General features: G+C 33.3%; 1 protein-coding gene across 1 annotated transcript in view; it reads right to left on the reverse strand.

Moving 5' to 3' along the window:
- The window catches only part of LOC127722238 (uncharacterized), a 29,984-nt gene that overhangs the window by 777 nt on the left and 12,664 nt on the right, over positions 1 to 16,543 (reverse strand). Inside the window, exons 2-3 of the mRNA XM_052229135.1 lie at positions 6,920 to 7,778; positions 814 to 898 (exon numbers count right to left, since the gene is read on the reverse strand). Coding sequence (XP_052085095.1) covers positions 814 to 898; positions 6,920 to 7,774 — 940 coding nt within the window. The 5' untranslated portion in view covers positions 7,775 to 7,778. The remainder of the gene's footprint in view (positions 1 to 813; positions 899 to 6,919; positions 7,779 to 16,543) is intronic.

Genomic DNA, 16,543 nt, shown 5'->3' on the forward strand with positions numbered 1-16,543 from the left:
GTTTTATATCAGGAACACACCACTTTTAATGAAGTCCGCATAATGTGAACATGCACGAGGTTAACGTATTACTTGAGATATATCATCACCATTCGATTTGTCAGAGGGTATTCTACTAATGCAAACAGAGGTTAAAAATTCAAAATTTGACATATTTCCGTTTTTCATAGGTTTGAGCTGGAATTTTACCTTCTAAAATTTACTGAAATGATAGGAATATATGAGATAAATGTATTAAAGAACATTAGATTGATTTTAGGATGTTTCAGATTTTAAGTTACCACTGCCCATAATCAATTAGTATTTGAAGCTTTGATTAAGTTGTTGATGCTATTGAATGACAATGTGTGTGAAAAGCAACATATTAATTGATTTTATTTAAAAAGAGACGAAAAAAGAGAACGAGAAAAAAAACAACAGTTTGCAAAATGTTCCGCTTTTAAATACAAATACATCATGACAAGGATTGTATGACCTAGAACAAACCTGTAATAATAGAATTTTCTAACCATGTTTTGTTCGTTTAGGATTTTCTTTTTATCGAAAACATGACAAGTGATATTTATATTTTAACTCAATTAAGAATATTGGAATGGTATACCAATCCACAAACTAAGGTATCGAAACATGTATATAAAGACTGATGTAGACGTTGGCAAATAAAATTTTTCAATGCCCTTTGCAGATGCTACTGCTGGTCTATGTTTCTTCATTGAGCGCATCACCAACCAAATAGAGAACATTCGATACCATCTTTTCCTTTGCATTTGTCAAATGAACCCCCCCCCCCTTTTCCTACCAATAACAACTTACCACAATGTTTCGATACGAGATCTTTTGTGTATTCAGTTTCAATCAGATTCAACTCTCTCTGTACACGAGTCATAAATTCCGCATCCTGTTTTAAAACATGCATTTTAAAAAACATACATATTGAAAAATATTGAAAATCTAGGATTATGTTTTATTAAAATATCGAACTATTACATTTAAAATCAACATACACAAGGAACACCTTCTTGGTGATTTTTACTTCGCTGTAGTAGTAGGTAGCTATTAGTCTGAATAATCTCAACTTAAAATCGTGAAGTCTTGTTCCGGTTTATTTTCAGATATTTTCTAGGTGCAAATTCAGTACTGTTCAACAATTGCTTGCACTCAATCCAGGACTGCTATGTTGCAGTTTCGTACTGGCATATAACAATTACTGAACATTCTAAAATGATTGTAATTTACTACAAGCACACTGTTTTGTTGAACGTATGGCCGTGGCTAAGTCTTATTATTTAAAAAAATACTGAATACGATTTAATAATTTATCGATAACGCTTTGAGCAACTGTGCATATCAATTGTTTTTTTTTTTTTTTTCATTTTAAAACTAGTTTACTATTATTTAATTTGGTTTTGATGTAACATTAAAGTTTCATATAGATTCAGGAAAAATTGCTTTTACTTCTCAATCTTATACAAATGAATCCGTTTGTTTTCATGTTATTCACTTCACATACTGATGTCCTAAATTACTACGAATAGAATCTTCCAGGAACTTACATTGCTTACAGGAATTTCAAATATCTCATCAATCTGATTTTCCAAGCAGTAGTAAGCACAAAATGTATGTTGATCGAAACAATAGTCTAGTTCAAATGTACCTTGTATTATACATTACCTTTTAACATTTTATCAAAATTTGGCTTGCAATTTTTGTATTATAAGAAGTGTAACATGTGTAAGTAGCTATCTACAGTCACAGTGGTCTCTTTACAAGCACATGTAGCTTACAAAAAAAAAACATTAATATGCTGAAAGCTACCAAATTTAGAAAGTGTGACCCAATTATGTCAATGGTTTATATATTTGTTATAATAATTTATTATGACAATTCTGAACATTTTTTTTATCATTTACTTTTTTTTTCTGATGGAGAGCTATGTCAATACCATTTTCTAAAATAAATGTATTCCAATGTTATCAGTTTTTCGTTTTAATAACATTTGATATAGAATATTTTAGATATTTTTAATTTTCTGCAGTGGGACCCATCAAGCTTTGCCGGTAGGGACATTGGTAGTTATTCTGAAAAAAGACACAACTTCAATTATCGACATATATAATACTTTATAGATATAAGAATATGTGGTATGAGTGCCAATGAGACAACTCTCCATCCAAGTCACAATTGGCAAAAGTAAACCATTATAGGTCAGAGATCGGTCGTAAACACGAAGCCTTGGCTCACAGCGAACATCAATTTATAAAAAGCCCCCAAAATGACTAGTGTAAAACCATTTAAACCGGTAAAGCAACGGTCTTATCTATATGAAAAACGAGAAACATTTATGAACCCCACCAACAAACGACAACCACTGAACATCAGGTGCCTGCTTTAGGACAGGTACAAACAATGCAGCGGGTTTAAACGTTTTATTAGGTACCAACCTTTACCCTTACCTGAAACAATAGTGTAACATCACAACCATTGCTAAGAATTAGTCCGGTTTAAGGGGAGTACTCCAATCTTGACAATTAATTTATTTCAAGGACTGATAACTCGAATATTAATTGTTATCTATCCATCCCAGCGTGCGTGGTTAAATAGCGAGGTCTGGCAATAAGCCCCTTGTTGTTTGTCTCTTATCTTAAATTCATGTTATAAACATATAAAAAAATTGGCTGATAACATCATGGAAATTTGTAATATATCAAGAACCGATTCTGTTAACATTACGTGAAAATAGCTTCTAAATCTGTTCGTAAAAACCGTTCTCATGGACATAGAATAAAAAGTTTTTGTCTCTTTGACACACACTACGTTTTCTTTCTCAATTATATTTTAGTCAACTAGTTTTTTACAATTTACAGTGTGTCTTTTATTTTGATTGTTTATGTTATTTTTTATAACTTTGATACCTTTTTCATTATTATCCTATTTCGAGGATAATGGTAATTTGTTTTACATATATTTGCGTTTGTTTAATAACCCTTTACATTTCGTTTGAGGGACCTCGCTGGCAGAGTGATTTAAGTAGTTACTACTGTTATCACTAGCATGTTAACACTGAGGTTGTGAGTTCGAATCCCGCACGTGCAGGTGCACTCGACTCCAATCTTAATTGACTAGGATTGCCAGTTTTCCTAACATATGTCGGTGGTTTTTCCCGGGCATTCTGGCTTCCTCCACCAATAACAACTGGCTGCCACGAAATAGCCCAAAAGCGGTGCTTAGAAGTGGCGTTAAAAATCCAAAAATCAAATCAAATCATTTCGTTTGTAATATGTGTAGGTCAGTTTTTGTCATTTCGTCTACCCGAGCAACATTCAGCAAAGTAGGCACTTTAAAAGCATAATATAGTTGTGTTTTGAGTTATCAATAAAAGATGCGTCAATGAGACAGCAACCCAACGACAGAAATAACCAAAAGACATATAAAGGGCAAAATGCAGTCTTCAACAATAGTCTATACCGCACAATATGCCAGGCTATAATGCTAAATATAAAAAACGAACATGACATACGAAAACCGACACTGACGATGGTCCTGACTTGGTACGGATATATGCAATGCAATTATATTATTATTAAAAAATACAGAAACATAATTGGCATTCAAAAAAATAAGTGCGTCTTTCTCTACGACAATTTTTTAACCCTATTCAAGACTTATAAGTTAATAAAGGAGTCATTGGTAATCTATACTGCAATTTCATGTCATTGTAATCATTAAGAATTAAGTGTACACTCTGTTATCAACAAAATGTCTATACACGTATAGAAAGCAATGCTTACGACCAGAAACGGTCAGCTGGTGACAGTAAAGACGCTTTTTTTTCTGATTTGAACGCAAACTAAGGTTATCCAGGGGCTATAACCATAACAGTACAATGTAAGATACAATTTTTAAACTTTAATAACTTTTATGACTCTGAACTTTGTGAATAGTAGTATGTAAAATCTACTTAAAAAGGATTGTGGGATATAATTGAAGTCGGAGCAACACGTTAACAACTACTTCTATAGATCATAAGATATATAGAAGCATAAAGTGCCGGTTATAAGCAAAACCATGATTTCATCGTTGACTGATAAAAAATTACAAATCATATTTTATATTCTTTTTTCTTTTATGGTATGGTCCGTTGTGTCTTTCCTTAAAAAAGAAGGCTGTAGACACCAAGGGGACAATCAAAACTCACAAGTCGAAAAAACATTTATAAAAATTTACAACGCCTACAAGGCATACATTACTGGGGGGGGGGGGGGGGGGGGGGGGGGCAAAATAATCTGGACAAAAGAATTTCACAATTTGTCTTTATAAAATTAATCGCATAATAAACAACCCTTACTGAATAAAAGCGGTATGTTTAAACACCTAACAACCTTTATTATGCATGGTAGAGAACGCAAAAAAAAATCTCATATTGATGAGATGTGGTGCCTTTAAATCTTGATTGTAGGCAAAAATGATCAATATTGTATCGATCGACTACATGTGGTTTTATCTCCTTATTTTACATGTACTCCGCGGGAAGTTATCGAAGATTAACTCTATAACATTACGTGTGGACAATACAAATACGGCATATTATGTACAGATCATCATGCATGGAAGTATTATATTGACATTTTACTTCCATTTACAGATAAAGGGTAATCTATAAACTGGTCAACCATTCCATCTAAAGCACCGCCAAGAAGTAATATTTAAAACATGCTACAAAGTAGTAAAAGGCAAGCGTTCTCTTCGGTGTTTATTTTCAAAGAAATGATACGACACTGACCATTCTTCTTTTGTGAAGAGTAAAGTTGTATTATTTGTTTTCTCCCAGTCTAGAAACAAATCATTTCTTTCAAAAAATATGTCGTCAAACTATTTATTTTGCATGTTTTGTGTCAGTGATGGAAACCCCATATCCAACATTTAAGCAAATACTCGTTCGGAAAATTCTCATATAATTGAAGGACATGCTAGATATTGTATAACCGGTAACAGCATGAACAGAGAAGCTTTAAATTATTATGATATCAATATACAGTACTGTTTGGCCACCATTTCAAACAAGTTCTGAGATAAATATATAATCATTCATATTATCATTTTCATTGTTCCGCACACTGAATCGCCTGACCAAATATAAATATAAGATGAGAGTGAATGAATGCCAATGTCAATTGTTTTTGGTTTGATTAAAAGGTTATGTTTCACAGTATCCAAATAATTAGTAAACATTCATAAAGATAGATTAGAATGAAATTTACAGATCATGTGATAGACATGACTTATTTCCAAATTTTGAATTGTTTCAGAAAAGGGTACTCCTTTAATAATGGGATTATATTTAATAATACAACTAAACAATTCTTTTAATGGCATTTTTTATGTTCAAATATGGCTATTAAATAAAACAATATAAATGATTTATTTTTTAAGACATGTCATTACAGTTATAGGTACCAGTCTTGTATTACAACTCCAGTTTACGGTGCATGTCAAAACATGGAGGGAAATAAAATAATCCATTTTTTTCTGGACTTAATTTTTCTGTTTGATTAAAGGTTTATGATGAATTGAAACATATATATAGATTTTAAAAAATCTTGCATCTTTTTGGGGATATCAATCCAGGAAAGTGGAAGGATATCATGTTGACTGGAAGTGGTGCGGCCTAGTAAAAACAGCAAACAGAAAGTAGACAAAACAGTTTTGACTTCAGGGTTACATAACTTTTTATTCTTCGTGGCATGACCCACTTTTTTTTAAATCACAATGTCACATTAGTGCATACATGATATGAACATGAAAACAATTTTATAATGTAGCAATTTTTATTTTTTTATTTTCAAAGATCAGCTGTTTTGCATGTAAGCCTATGAAGCGGTCAATTACAAGACAACAACCTAAAGAATTTTTAACACTCCAAAAATAATGAATACCATTATTTTCATAAGCTTTATGACAAAAGTTAATAACAAGTTCTTTGATAGTAGTAAGGGTGGTAGCTCTGATAGATTAGTAGTAGAACACTTATTAGATGCGGAGATGGAACGGAATTTTAATGATTGTTTATGTAATTTAGGTAACCAGTACATAGTCGGGACTTTCAAATGGTCGGAAGAGGCTTTTAAGTTGGGTAGTGGCAGTGATAAGCTTGTATACAATTTGACTTTCTGTGGAGCGTACGGACCTGAATATCGAAGAATTGATAATTTCGTTTTGGAGAACTTCCGTGTAGTATATGCGTCACACCACCACTACAGTATTGGCTGCTTTGTCTGCCGGTACGAACAAAACCGCTTTGTGAGTACTTGGATTTATATTTAATTCTAGAAACGGGTATATCATGAACCCTATTTAATTTCAGAATTGTTCTCAAAATGAGATATATGAATATCGACAGTCTTCATAATTTTATTCTATTCAAATAAATGTCTAGAGATTTTTTATCAGATTTTTCACGTTTACTTCATTTTTTTACGGTATACAGACAGAGCGTCTTTAATGACCTATCGACACTGTTTCCAATCTTTTATAGAGGGAGGACGAAATTTGTGTCCTTTCTTAAGAAAGTTTTGACCTCAGGGTCTTCGATGATGTTGAGGTCTCCTGTAAAGACATGACCTTACGGAACATATCCAACACTAGATGTTTCACAGTCTCATGTGGAAGGAACTTTATTTTCTATATTGATGTCTGATGTAACTGACGTATAATTAAAAATCAAACTTCTGCTGTTTTTTTTATAAGAATACGAAATAATAGATGGTTTTATATTATCAAAATATGGAGGTATTTGGCTATGGATGGTAGAGTTATTGAATATACTAGATACATTTTGTAAGTTAATAAAATCAAAACCTCTAATTATATATTTTAATCTAAGAAAATTTAGTCTATAAAACCATATCAAAGTAAAGCTCACCTCTGAAAAAGTTTTGTTGTCAAAAGTAGATTCCAAAATAAGTTTCCGGTTCTCTTGTACTTGTATACACTTAAATGTACCTTTCTTGATCCAATCAAGTTTGTGGTCAAAATGAGTGTCACAGTTACAATAGCTGCTGATAGGTTTTAAGTGCGTTGCCATTAGCTTCCATATTTCGTCGAAGGTCTCGTTGTTTGTTTCATGTTCAACAGCGATCCTTGATAGCTTTATTTGATTTGTTGTTACAAGTTGTAACGACTGATATAACGGACACACATTGCTTAAAAGAACAAAATTCATATCATCATCGAAAGATTGTATTATTAGTCCTTTGTTTGGAAAAGTTAATGATAGCTGAACATCATTTTCCGTTATGTCCTCTGGACCTTTATACAAACATTCCCATTGTTTTTTTGATAAATATTCCCGCTTCCTTGCGTTTCTTGCAGATCCGTTATGATCACTGCCACTTGTTTTGTAAAGGCTATATAAATGCTCTTTGTATCTATTTAGGATATTTTCAAGACTCGTTTTATCCTTATCTAAACAGCTGTCCCAGAATAAGTCAAAACATTGATCCGACAACAGTGTGTCAATTGAGTAAATCCCTAAATCTGAAAGTTGGATATTTTTTGTTCGGAGGGCACGTTTTATGTCATCAGGTTGAAGAAATTGATACCTTCCATACAGGTAATCAGCTAAATCTAGATTTTTCTGTGAAAGATGATATTGTAACAAATGCCTCTTTACATCTGTTCCAGTATGATACAGGGCCATCAGTCGGTCATGATTGTCTTTCCCTGTGCATTGCGTTCGGGTACCAGATGGGGTACTACCACATAACAGCGCAGCCATTTTCCTAAAAAGAACACATCTGGATATTCATATAGTCATTATTTATTATCACTGATATGATTTTAATCCTTTTGGGCTTAATATACAACTCTAAAAAAAAGTATGGTTATCATGTTCAGCAAATAAGTATGAATTTAACTCTTTTTTTCTTCATTTTTATTGTATTTAGTCTTAACAATATAGTATACTTGTAACGACCATGCAAAATCCATTTTGACCAAGAGGAAGGTATATTTAGGTTACTTCGCTAACGTTATGGACTCTTGAATATTTAGTATACTAACTACGCTGAAAGTATATCAATTCTTTAATTACTATTTATTGGTTTTATAAAGCATTGATCTGTTTTTTTCAAAGGTTCCTAAACCATTCTTGTTATATATACATTTCTCGTTTGAATTGTTTTACATTTGTGTTTCGGAACCTTTTATGGCTGACTATGTGGTATGTGCTTTGTTCATTATTTAAGGCCGTACGATGACATATAGTTGTTAATTTCTGTGTCATTTGGTATCCTGTGGAGAGTTGTCTCATTGGCAATCATACTACATCTTTTTTATGTATATAATGAAAAACTGCAACATCTTTTTGGTAAAGCAGTGGCTCATAATTGATTTTTAAATGCACAAATGAGATAAAAATAAATGCACAAATGAGATAAAAATGACATTTGCTATGTGCTTGTGAGGTCAAATTGCTATCACAATTGACATTTCGGATTGAAGTGTCACACTTTTAAAATATCAATTTACCAATGAACATTGACAATAAACCGTGAAAAATTATCATTTAACCTAAATAAGATGGAACTTAATAAAGCTGTTTATGAAGACGCCAGTTGTTGTGATTTTCAATACACGTAAATTGATTAGGAAAAGACAAATAAAGGTTACAAACACAAACTGGAGGAATTGCATGAATCTAAAAGGAGCAAGACCGGGTGTATCGAAACGGTAAGCGTCTCCTGATTTGCATTTATCCACCCTTCTGCCATGCAAAATTTAAAATCAGCAAATTTCCCAATCAGCAATAAGACACAATCCTGAAATTTACTGACAAGACAATTCTCATGGTATTCACAATACTAAAACCGGACAAAAATTACGATTATCCCTATTTTTGACATTTTTATCTATCATGTATGTTTGTTTTGTTCATACATCGTTGTCAATATAATGCAATTTTAGGCAACTGTCATACAAGTGAGTGGTTTAGCTAGCTATAAAACCAGGTTTAATCCACCATTTTCTACATAAGAAAATGTCTGTACCAAGTTGTTAGTTTTTCTTCGATATAAAACATGTTATATCACATAGGTATATTCGGCTTCTCTTTTCGGAATCTTAGAAAAATTCTACATGACATTACTGCTATCGCCATCATGTTAAATATATAGTTATTTTGTTTTACTGGTACGCAATGTCTAGATACTAGCGTTAACGGCACTTAATAATATGAAAAAGGAGAGTCCTGTCTTAAATGAGATACACCGATATGCCTAGCTGGATTTTCTACGTTCAAGATAAAGAAGGTTTTATAACTTGATAGGACGCATGTCACTGTACCTTGACATATATGATTCGACTTAGAGATAGGCAGTTGTAGCTGTTATTTCTAGTGATATATCGTAAAGGAATTGAATATCCGTTTGGATTAAAATGTTTTCAAAACTACGGGGAAAAAGAACAAAATGGACACATTTAGTTGTTTGTTTTTTTTTTCTCACCTAGCGATACCGGATGAATGAACAATATACGCGTCTTCTGTTGCGCATTTATCACCGGGTGCGTATCTTCACTCTGTTTTCTATAAATATTACGATTGGGAAAACAGCTAAATCGGCAAATCTACAGACCAAGAATGGAATCGATCCCACCACAACCGAGAAACGTACATTAATAGTTTCCCTTAATAGACTACTCTTTAGTACATCAATGTACGTATGAAGGAGGCGGTACACCAATAGAACGGATAGTTAGTTATATTGCCTGTGGTTTAACAACTTTTAGTAATGGTATCTCATCTGACATTTGTTTGTTTAACATTAACCCCCACACTTAATCTTCGCAAAGTACACTAATTTTTACATACCATTAACGTTTGGATAATATAATTTAGGAATAAACATAAACAACATACATTTGATAAAATACCCCAAATAATCTGTTGACTTGTTTTGCCAGGTAATTAATGTTTCAAGACCCAAATAGTCCAATCATTCAGGTTTACCTGTGTTTTTATACGAAAAATGTTTAAAGTAGCTGATCCAGTTATTACATTTTCAAAATTGAAAAGAATCAAATTTAAATGCAGTGTTTTCTATGAATTATAAATCTGATTAGAACTAAAACATATTAAATTTCGTCGTCTCGAAATTAACGGTTAACATCTTATACATTAATGTATTACAATTAAAAAAAACAATAGGAATAGTTTTGGAAGGAAATATTATTAATTGAAGTTTGTTTTCTACCTTTTTCAAGTTGATAAAGATATATTTGTACATGATATATGTTTTTATACTTAATTGGCTTTATATCATTGTATCATGATAGCAAAATATATTGGTGAAAATGACGCCAGTGAATGATCACGGAGTAAAGTTGATAATATATATACATTCATGAACCGTTAGGGTAAAAAAGATATAAAAGTATTATACTTGATATATTGAATGGAAAATCAGGACTCGGAAAATAGGGAGGGGTCGTCTGATAGCAGATATTATACAGTCAATGAAGGAGTGATAAGGTATCGACAGACGAAGGACATTAACGTCTTTACAAAATGGGTACAATCTCTGAAGTTCTACCACTAATACAATCTGTAACGCAATTTTGTATTATACATTGGCATGCATGATTGTGTGGAAATGTCTCATGAATGTGACACTCAATGGTTTATGTTCGTAGTGATAGTGTTCTTACCTTTTTATTGCGGGATAATCCTGAACTGAAAATATTATTCGCTTTTGACCCTTATCAATAGTATGCTATCAGTAAAAATCCAAAAAAATCGGTAATGACTTGATCGATTTTGGAAGGCCTACATTTTGTTCTATTGTGCATGTAGTTAAACAGATTACCACAGAAATCATGCAAATGGTGATACAAGCATACATTTTGTAAGAACCTGCCTTCAGGTGTATTTAATCATACTAAGGGGGTAGCTACGAAAATAATCCATCCGATCATGGCGGCCATCTTTGATTTTCAAAATGGCGTCTATCCAGATAAAACACATCAAATGTATGTTCCCTTTTGCATACACATTGCTAGTATTTTATACAAATGTACTAGGTTGAGTGAATGACGGTTTATTTGTCTTATTGTAGTAATAAAACATCACTTCCGGTCAAATATACGATAAATATAGGCGATAAATAACTTCCGGTTTTATAAATATCTTTCATTTGACCCATACTACCAAACGCTAATGTTTTAAATCATAGTACTTTGGTAGTTATTAATTTGAATCATAGTCTGGGGTTGGTCTTCGGATCTTATAATTAATTCTCAATGTTTAATCTTTATTTGGCGTCCATCCTTAACCATTGCTTGGCATCAGTCCATTGTGTTGTTGCTTGACTTTGTCAAATGTCATTCATTACCAGGCATTACTTAATGTTCATCACTTATCACTAGCAGTCTTTCAGAGATTGATTTATTTGCACTACCAGGGCACATTGGTATAAATCTCGGCATGGGGTCCAGTATCAGCTTTATGAGATTGAAGTGCCCCAAATACTCCATGATTGCTCCAATTATTAAGTCATGGAGTTGTACCTAATTCGACAGGATGTGTTAACGCGAGAGATCAGACCCAAGGGGAAGGGGGAGGGGTGTATTCCTCTGGATGGTGTACAGATCGCATGGGAGTTAAATGATACTAGATAAACGATCGGGCTGAATAAAGGCAAACTTTTAATTGGGTAAACCGAATTTAAAAGTAATATCATACAACAAAGTGCTATACAGGTGGTAAACGGATAATCCCTCGGCCTGAATATCAGAAGTGTTCAGATATTTTACTCAACAATATTTCGTTTTTGTTCTATCTTTACATTGTTGGTCACTTTAATTTATTTATATAATAGTTGATTTTTGAAATGGCGAAAAGAATTCGCTTGTCGGCTTCCTCAACAAACAGATAGTTGGGAAACTGATCGGACAAAATATTGTTTGTGTCAGGAAGACACAACGGACCTACTGAAATCGTCAGATGAAGGATATAAAATGTTGGGCAAAATTATACCTCTTTTTTAGGAAGTAAATGCACTCCCTATCCCTCTAGACATTCGGCGATTAAACGACGGAGAGGGAATTGAAAGCACAATTAAAAAGAAAAATGCTTTAAATAGTACCATAGTTTATGCAGAATAAAGTTTAACAATATAAAACTTGAGAGAGTCCAGAAACGTCATATGTCACCAATACCATCTGGGAGTTCGAGCGAATGTAAGTCCCCTAAACTGTTTAGAAGTACTTCTCATTCAATAGACCCACAACTAGATCCCGTTGAAAATGTCCATTAATATTTCATTTCTGATAAAGAGTTGTCTTTATCCGCTTTAAGAGAGGCAATGCCAATGAAACTGAACCAATAATTGGTGGATTGTGCAACAGTGCTACAGGATAATCAACTGTTTAAACTAAGAGTGGTGATGTCATGGCACAAGAAATGAAGTATAACCCGTCTTGTCTCACAGCTGTATAGAAAGAACAAATAAAATACAAAAGAGGCCGAAAGCAGTTGTAAAATATGATGAAAGAAACTGCATTAGCTGAGCTGGTGTAACATACATCTTTTAAACTCAAAGAAATTCTGAAGAGTAAGTAGTGTTTCGATTAAAAGACCTGGTCATGGCAAACCTTAACGAAGAAAGACTGACACAACTTGGTTCTTCTTCTGCACATGTACATTCTACGTGCATGAAGAACAAGCTTTTGTATAAGATTCCAGAACTAGATGCACACAAAAGGCAAAGATGTTCTTTTGATGTTGGAAAAAGATATAGGACCAGCTATCGCGTTTGCTTGTGATTACAATGACATCATGCATATGGCAAAGACAGCCGAAATGATCTGCTGACAGTAAGCTACTACAAAGACAAATTTTTTTGGATCCTTGGTCTCTGAAGATATCGATGACAGCATACATCTCCTTTGTTACAGATGGTTTAAATGATATAGCATGGACCTGATATTAAATCGCATGTAGACAACGTTTTTACAAAGTGCGACTTAGTTCAGGCCCAACTATTAATGTTTAATTACCATCCAAACACCCAGAAGGTTCCTGTACAACACAGACATTCAGCTGAACGTGAAACACCATTTTGAGTGTTTCTTGGACTATTACTGTTTGCAAAAACCAGGAAGAGACAACTTATAGATACATTATTTAAACATGGGTTGTGCATCTCTTATGATCGGGTACTGAAAATAACAACTCAACTAGGTGAAGCTGTAGTTTAACGTTATTCGAATGAGGGTTTATCCGCCTTTATTAAAGGACAAACTGTTTACCACAGCTGCGGTCGACAACATAGACCACAACCCAAGCTCAACAACATCGAAATCATCTTCTCATGGGACCGGAATCTCCATTTTCAACATTCAATGAAAGAAAATGTTGGCGTTAAAAGCGATCAGATAATATAACCTACAAATAAACCAAAATCTAAAAAGGTACCTGAACTTTCTGATGAATACATGAAACCTGCATATCTTATAGCAATACCAGAACCCCTTATTCTACCCGATGTTGTAACTGGCATTCTAAACCATGACTTTCTATTCATGAGTCTACAGAATGAGTATGCGTGGTTAAATACGGTTAGGTTGGCGGTTGAAGATATTACATCAATAATTATTTCATGGTCATCATTTCATTCTTCAGTGAAGCGTGGACCGACTGTTGAATTGAGCCTTACCTGCTTAATGCCATTATTTCAGGAACAGGCTCACTCAGTCGCTACAATACAACATTCGATGAATAAGGGGAGAGATGTGTAATTTTTTAATCCAGGTCAAACTCCATTGATTACACTAGACCTATCGCTATTTGTTTTGGCAAAGCAAATTCAGTGGGAATGGCCATATGCATATCAATACGTTGAACAAAAATCCATTGTTAAGTTTTGTGGCTGGCAGTCACACATGAACAACATCTACTTAGTCAGCGCGATTGCAGATGGATTAAGGAGACCAAAGATGGGGTGTGGATTCCTAATTGGACACAAGTAGCAGCTATTGCAGCATCTTGCCAGGAGTACAGAAATGTGGATGCAGGAACACTTGTTCTGGTAGATGCAAGTGTTATAAAGCTGGTTTGACCTGTTCAACATTGTGTTCCTGTAGCTGTTACACATTAATCGACCCTCCTGCATATCTTAAATAATTACCTATATATCAAACGGACATTTCTATCTTATTTCCTTACCCCCATTAATTCATTCCATTGTATGAACTGTTACCACCCTAACCAGAAATGGTGATTTATTTTTACAATTCCTGTCTGTTTGACATATTTTCAGGTCATTTTGTTGCATATCAAATAGTTGTCTTCACCTATATCACGTTACAAAAAGGTGTGGATCTCTTTGAAATCCCCATTATTTAGCAAAATGATGTCAATTTTAAATTCAAGATGGCCGCCGTGAAAAAATTCAAAAATATGTTTGCTACCCCTATAAATTGCTAAAGTATACTCTTAAGAACGTTTGTGCCAAATCCTGTGCTTGTATCACCATTTGCATGATTTTGTTAAATTTCGGTACTAAGCCGCCCCACTAATGTGACTTGTTATAATCAATATGTCAATATTTAAGGTATTCAACTCGACGTGTTAGTACAGATAAACCTAAATACAATACATTTCTCGCCTCAAACCACGATATGTATCTTAAAATATATTAAAAGGAACAATTTATTCACATTCTAGTATTGGAAATTTAACATTAGCCCTGTTTTTTAAATTTTCATGCGGAAAAATGCATGACCAATGTTGCAAATTATCTCTGTCAGGGGCACTGAAATGGAATTGTTTTCTAAATTTTTCAACGTCGAAAGAAATATCAACTATGAGTCTCCTTGATTTGCTTGCCGAATTAGGCAACACAATTAAAGAGATAAATTATAAATACACTATTTAATTGTATGCCCCTTCTTCAATTTAATATTCAATGGTTCTGTGTAAATACCGTGGATTTTTTCAAACCGGGATTTTGTTTGAGCGGATAGAGTATTTGATAAAATCATAAGGGCGCATATTGTTGATATTGTACTCCAAAAAATAATCGATAAACCTGTGTCAAACTTTTTTTCTAAACTCATGTAAATGACCAAAACAAAGGGCCAACTTAAAGTAGCCGGGATCCATCTATGGTCAACTTTGCCTGCGAAAGTTGAAACCTTTGTGTCTTTATAATTTCTAAATGTAAAATCAGACAAGTTAAGAAAAATGTCACAACAGTCAAAAGGTAGGATTATAGAGTTACGAAGAATGTTATGAATTTTGGTCCTCAATTCTTCAATTTCGTGCTTTATTTGGCTTTTTAACTTGTTTGGATTAGAGCGTCACTGATGAGTCTTTTGTAGACGAAACGCGCGTCTGGCGTAAAAACAAAATTTAATCCTGGTATCTATGATGAGTTTATGTATAAATGTATCAAGAACACATCTGTTTCAATACCAAACGTCTTACATATTTTCCTTTTCGTTTTTTATTTCCATGGTCAACTGATTCTGTACGACATGTACCATTAGTCGAGTTATTATGACTTTGGTCATACTTTGGTTTGTTTTGTGATGTATCTGCTTCAAACAATAAGTGTCTGCTCGATTTTATATTGCAGCAAACGTGTGAAATTTATAGGGGGATGTAATAATATTTAGTTGGTTGTTTGATTGGTCACCAAGATGTGGATGAAATGGTTTCAACAACGCGTTCATACTAAGAGACTGTAATAGTTTACAAAACTATGTCTAAACGGAGATAAACATACACGTAAATAAGACAGTTACCCACCAACAAACGAATGAATAATGAAACAATATCGCAAGTCTTAGAATGCACATTAATTAGTTTATCTATTTAACAATGCTTAAGTTATAGATAGTTTGTATTGATATGCCCTGGCTACGATACAAGAGGAACACTTTTTTTCTAAACCTTTGCGTGACTCATTGCGTCACGTATTATGTATTATGTTAACATTTGAGATTATCATAATTGACTTTAAATAAACTCATCATAGATACCAGGATTACCATTTTGTACGCCAGACGTACGTTTCTATAACAAAAGACTCAGCAGTGACGGTAAAATCAAAAATTTTAAAGATCAAATATGACACGAAGTTGAAGTACATCGAGGAAAACAAATGTAATAAAAAGTAAATTAAAAAAAAATATTGAACTCAAAGGAAACTTCAAAACGGAAAGTACCTTAACAAATGGCAAAATCAAAAGCTCAAACACATCAACCGAATGGAAAAACAACTGTCATATTCATGACTTAATAAAGACAAGTAGACAAAAATGGTGGATTAAGCCTGGTTTTATTGCTACCTAACCATCTCAATTGTAGGACAACTTGAACTTAGTTAAATTAATTAGATTTGTTTTTAAATTGTGTATTCGATTTCGATAAATGATATAGTGTGAAGTCAGCACATTCTCAAGGCAATGTTTTCGGGGTAAGGTAGTTATCTATGATTTTGTAGTCAAATCAACTTTTTATACAAAATGTGCAATGATTTAAGTT

Source organism: Mytilus californianus, unplaced genomic scaffold, assembly GCF_021869535.1.
Source record: "Mytilus californianus isolate M0D057914Y unplaced genomic scaffold, xbMytCali1.0.p SCAF_12, whole genome shotgun sequence".
NCBI lineage: Eukaryota > Metazoa > Mollusca > Bivalvia > Mytilida > Mytilidae > Mytilus > Mytilus californianus.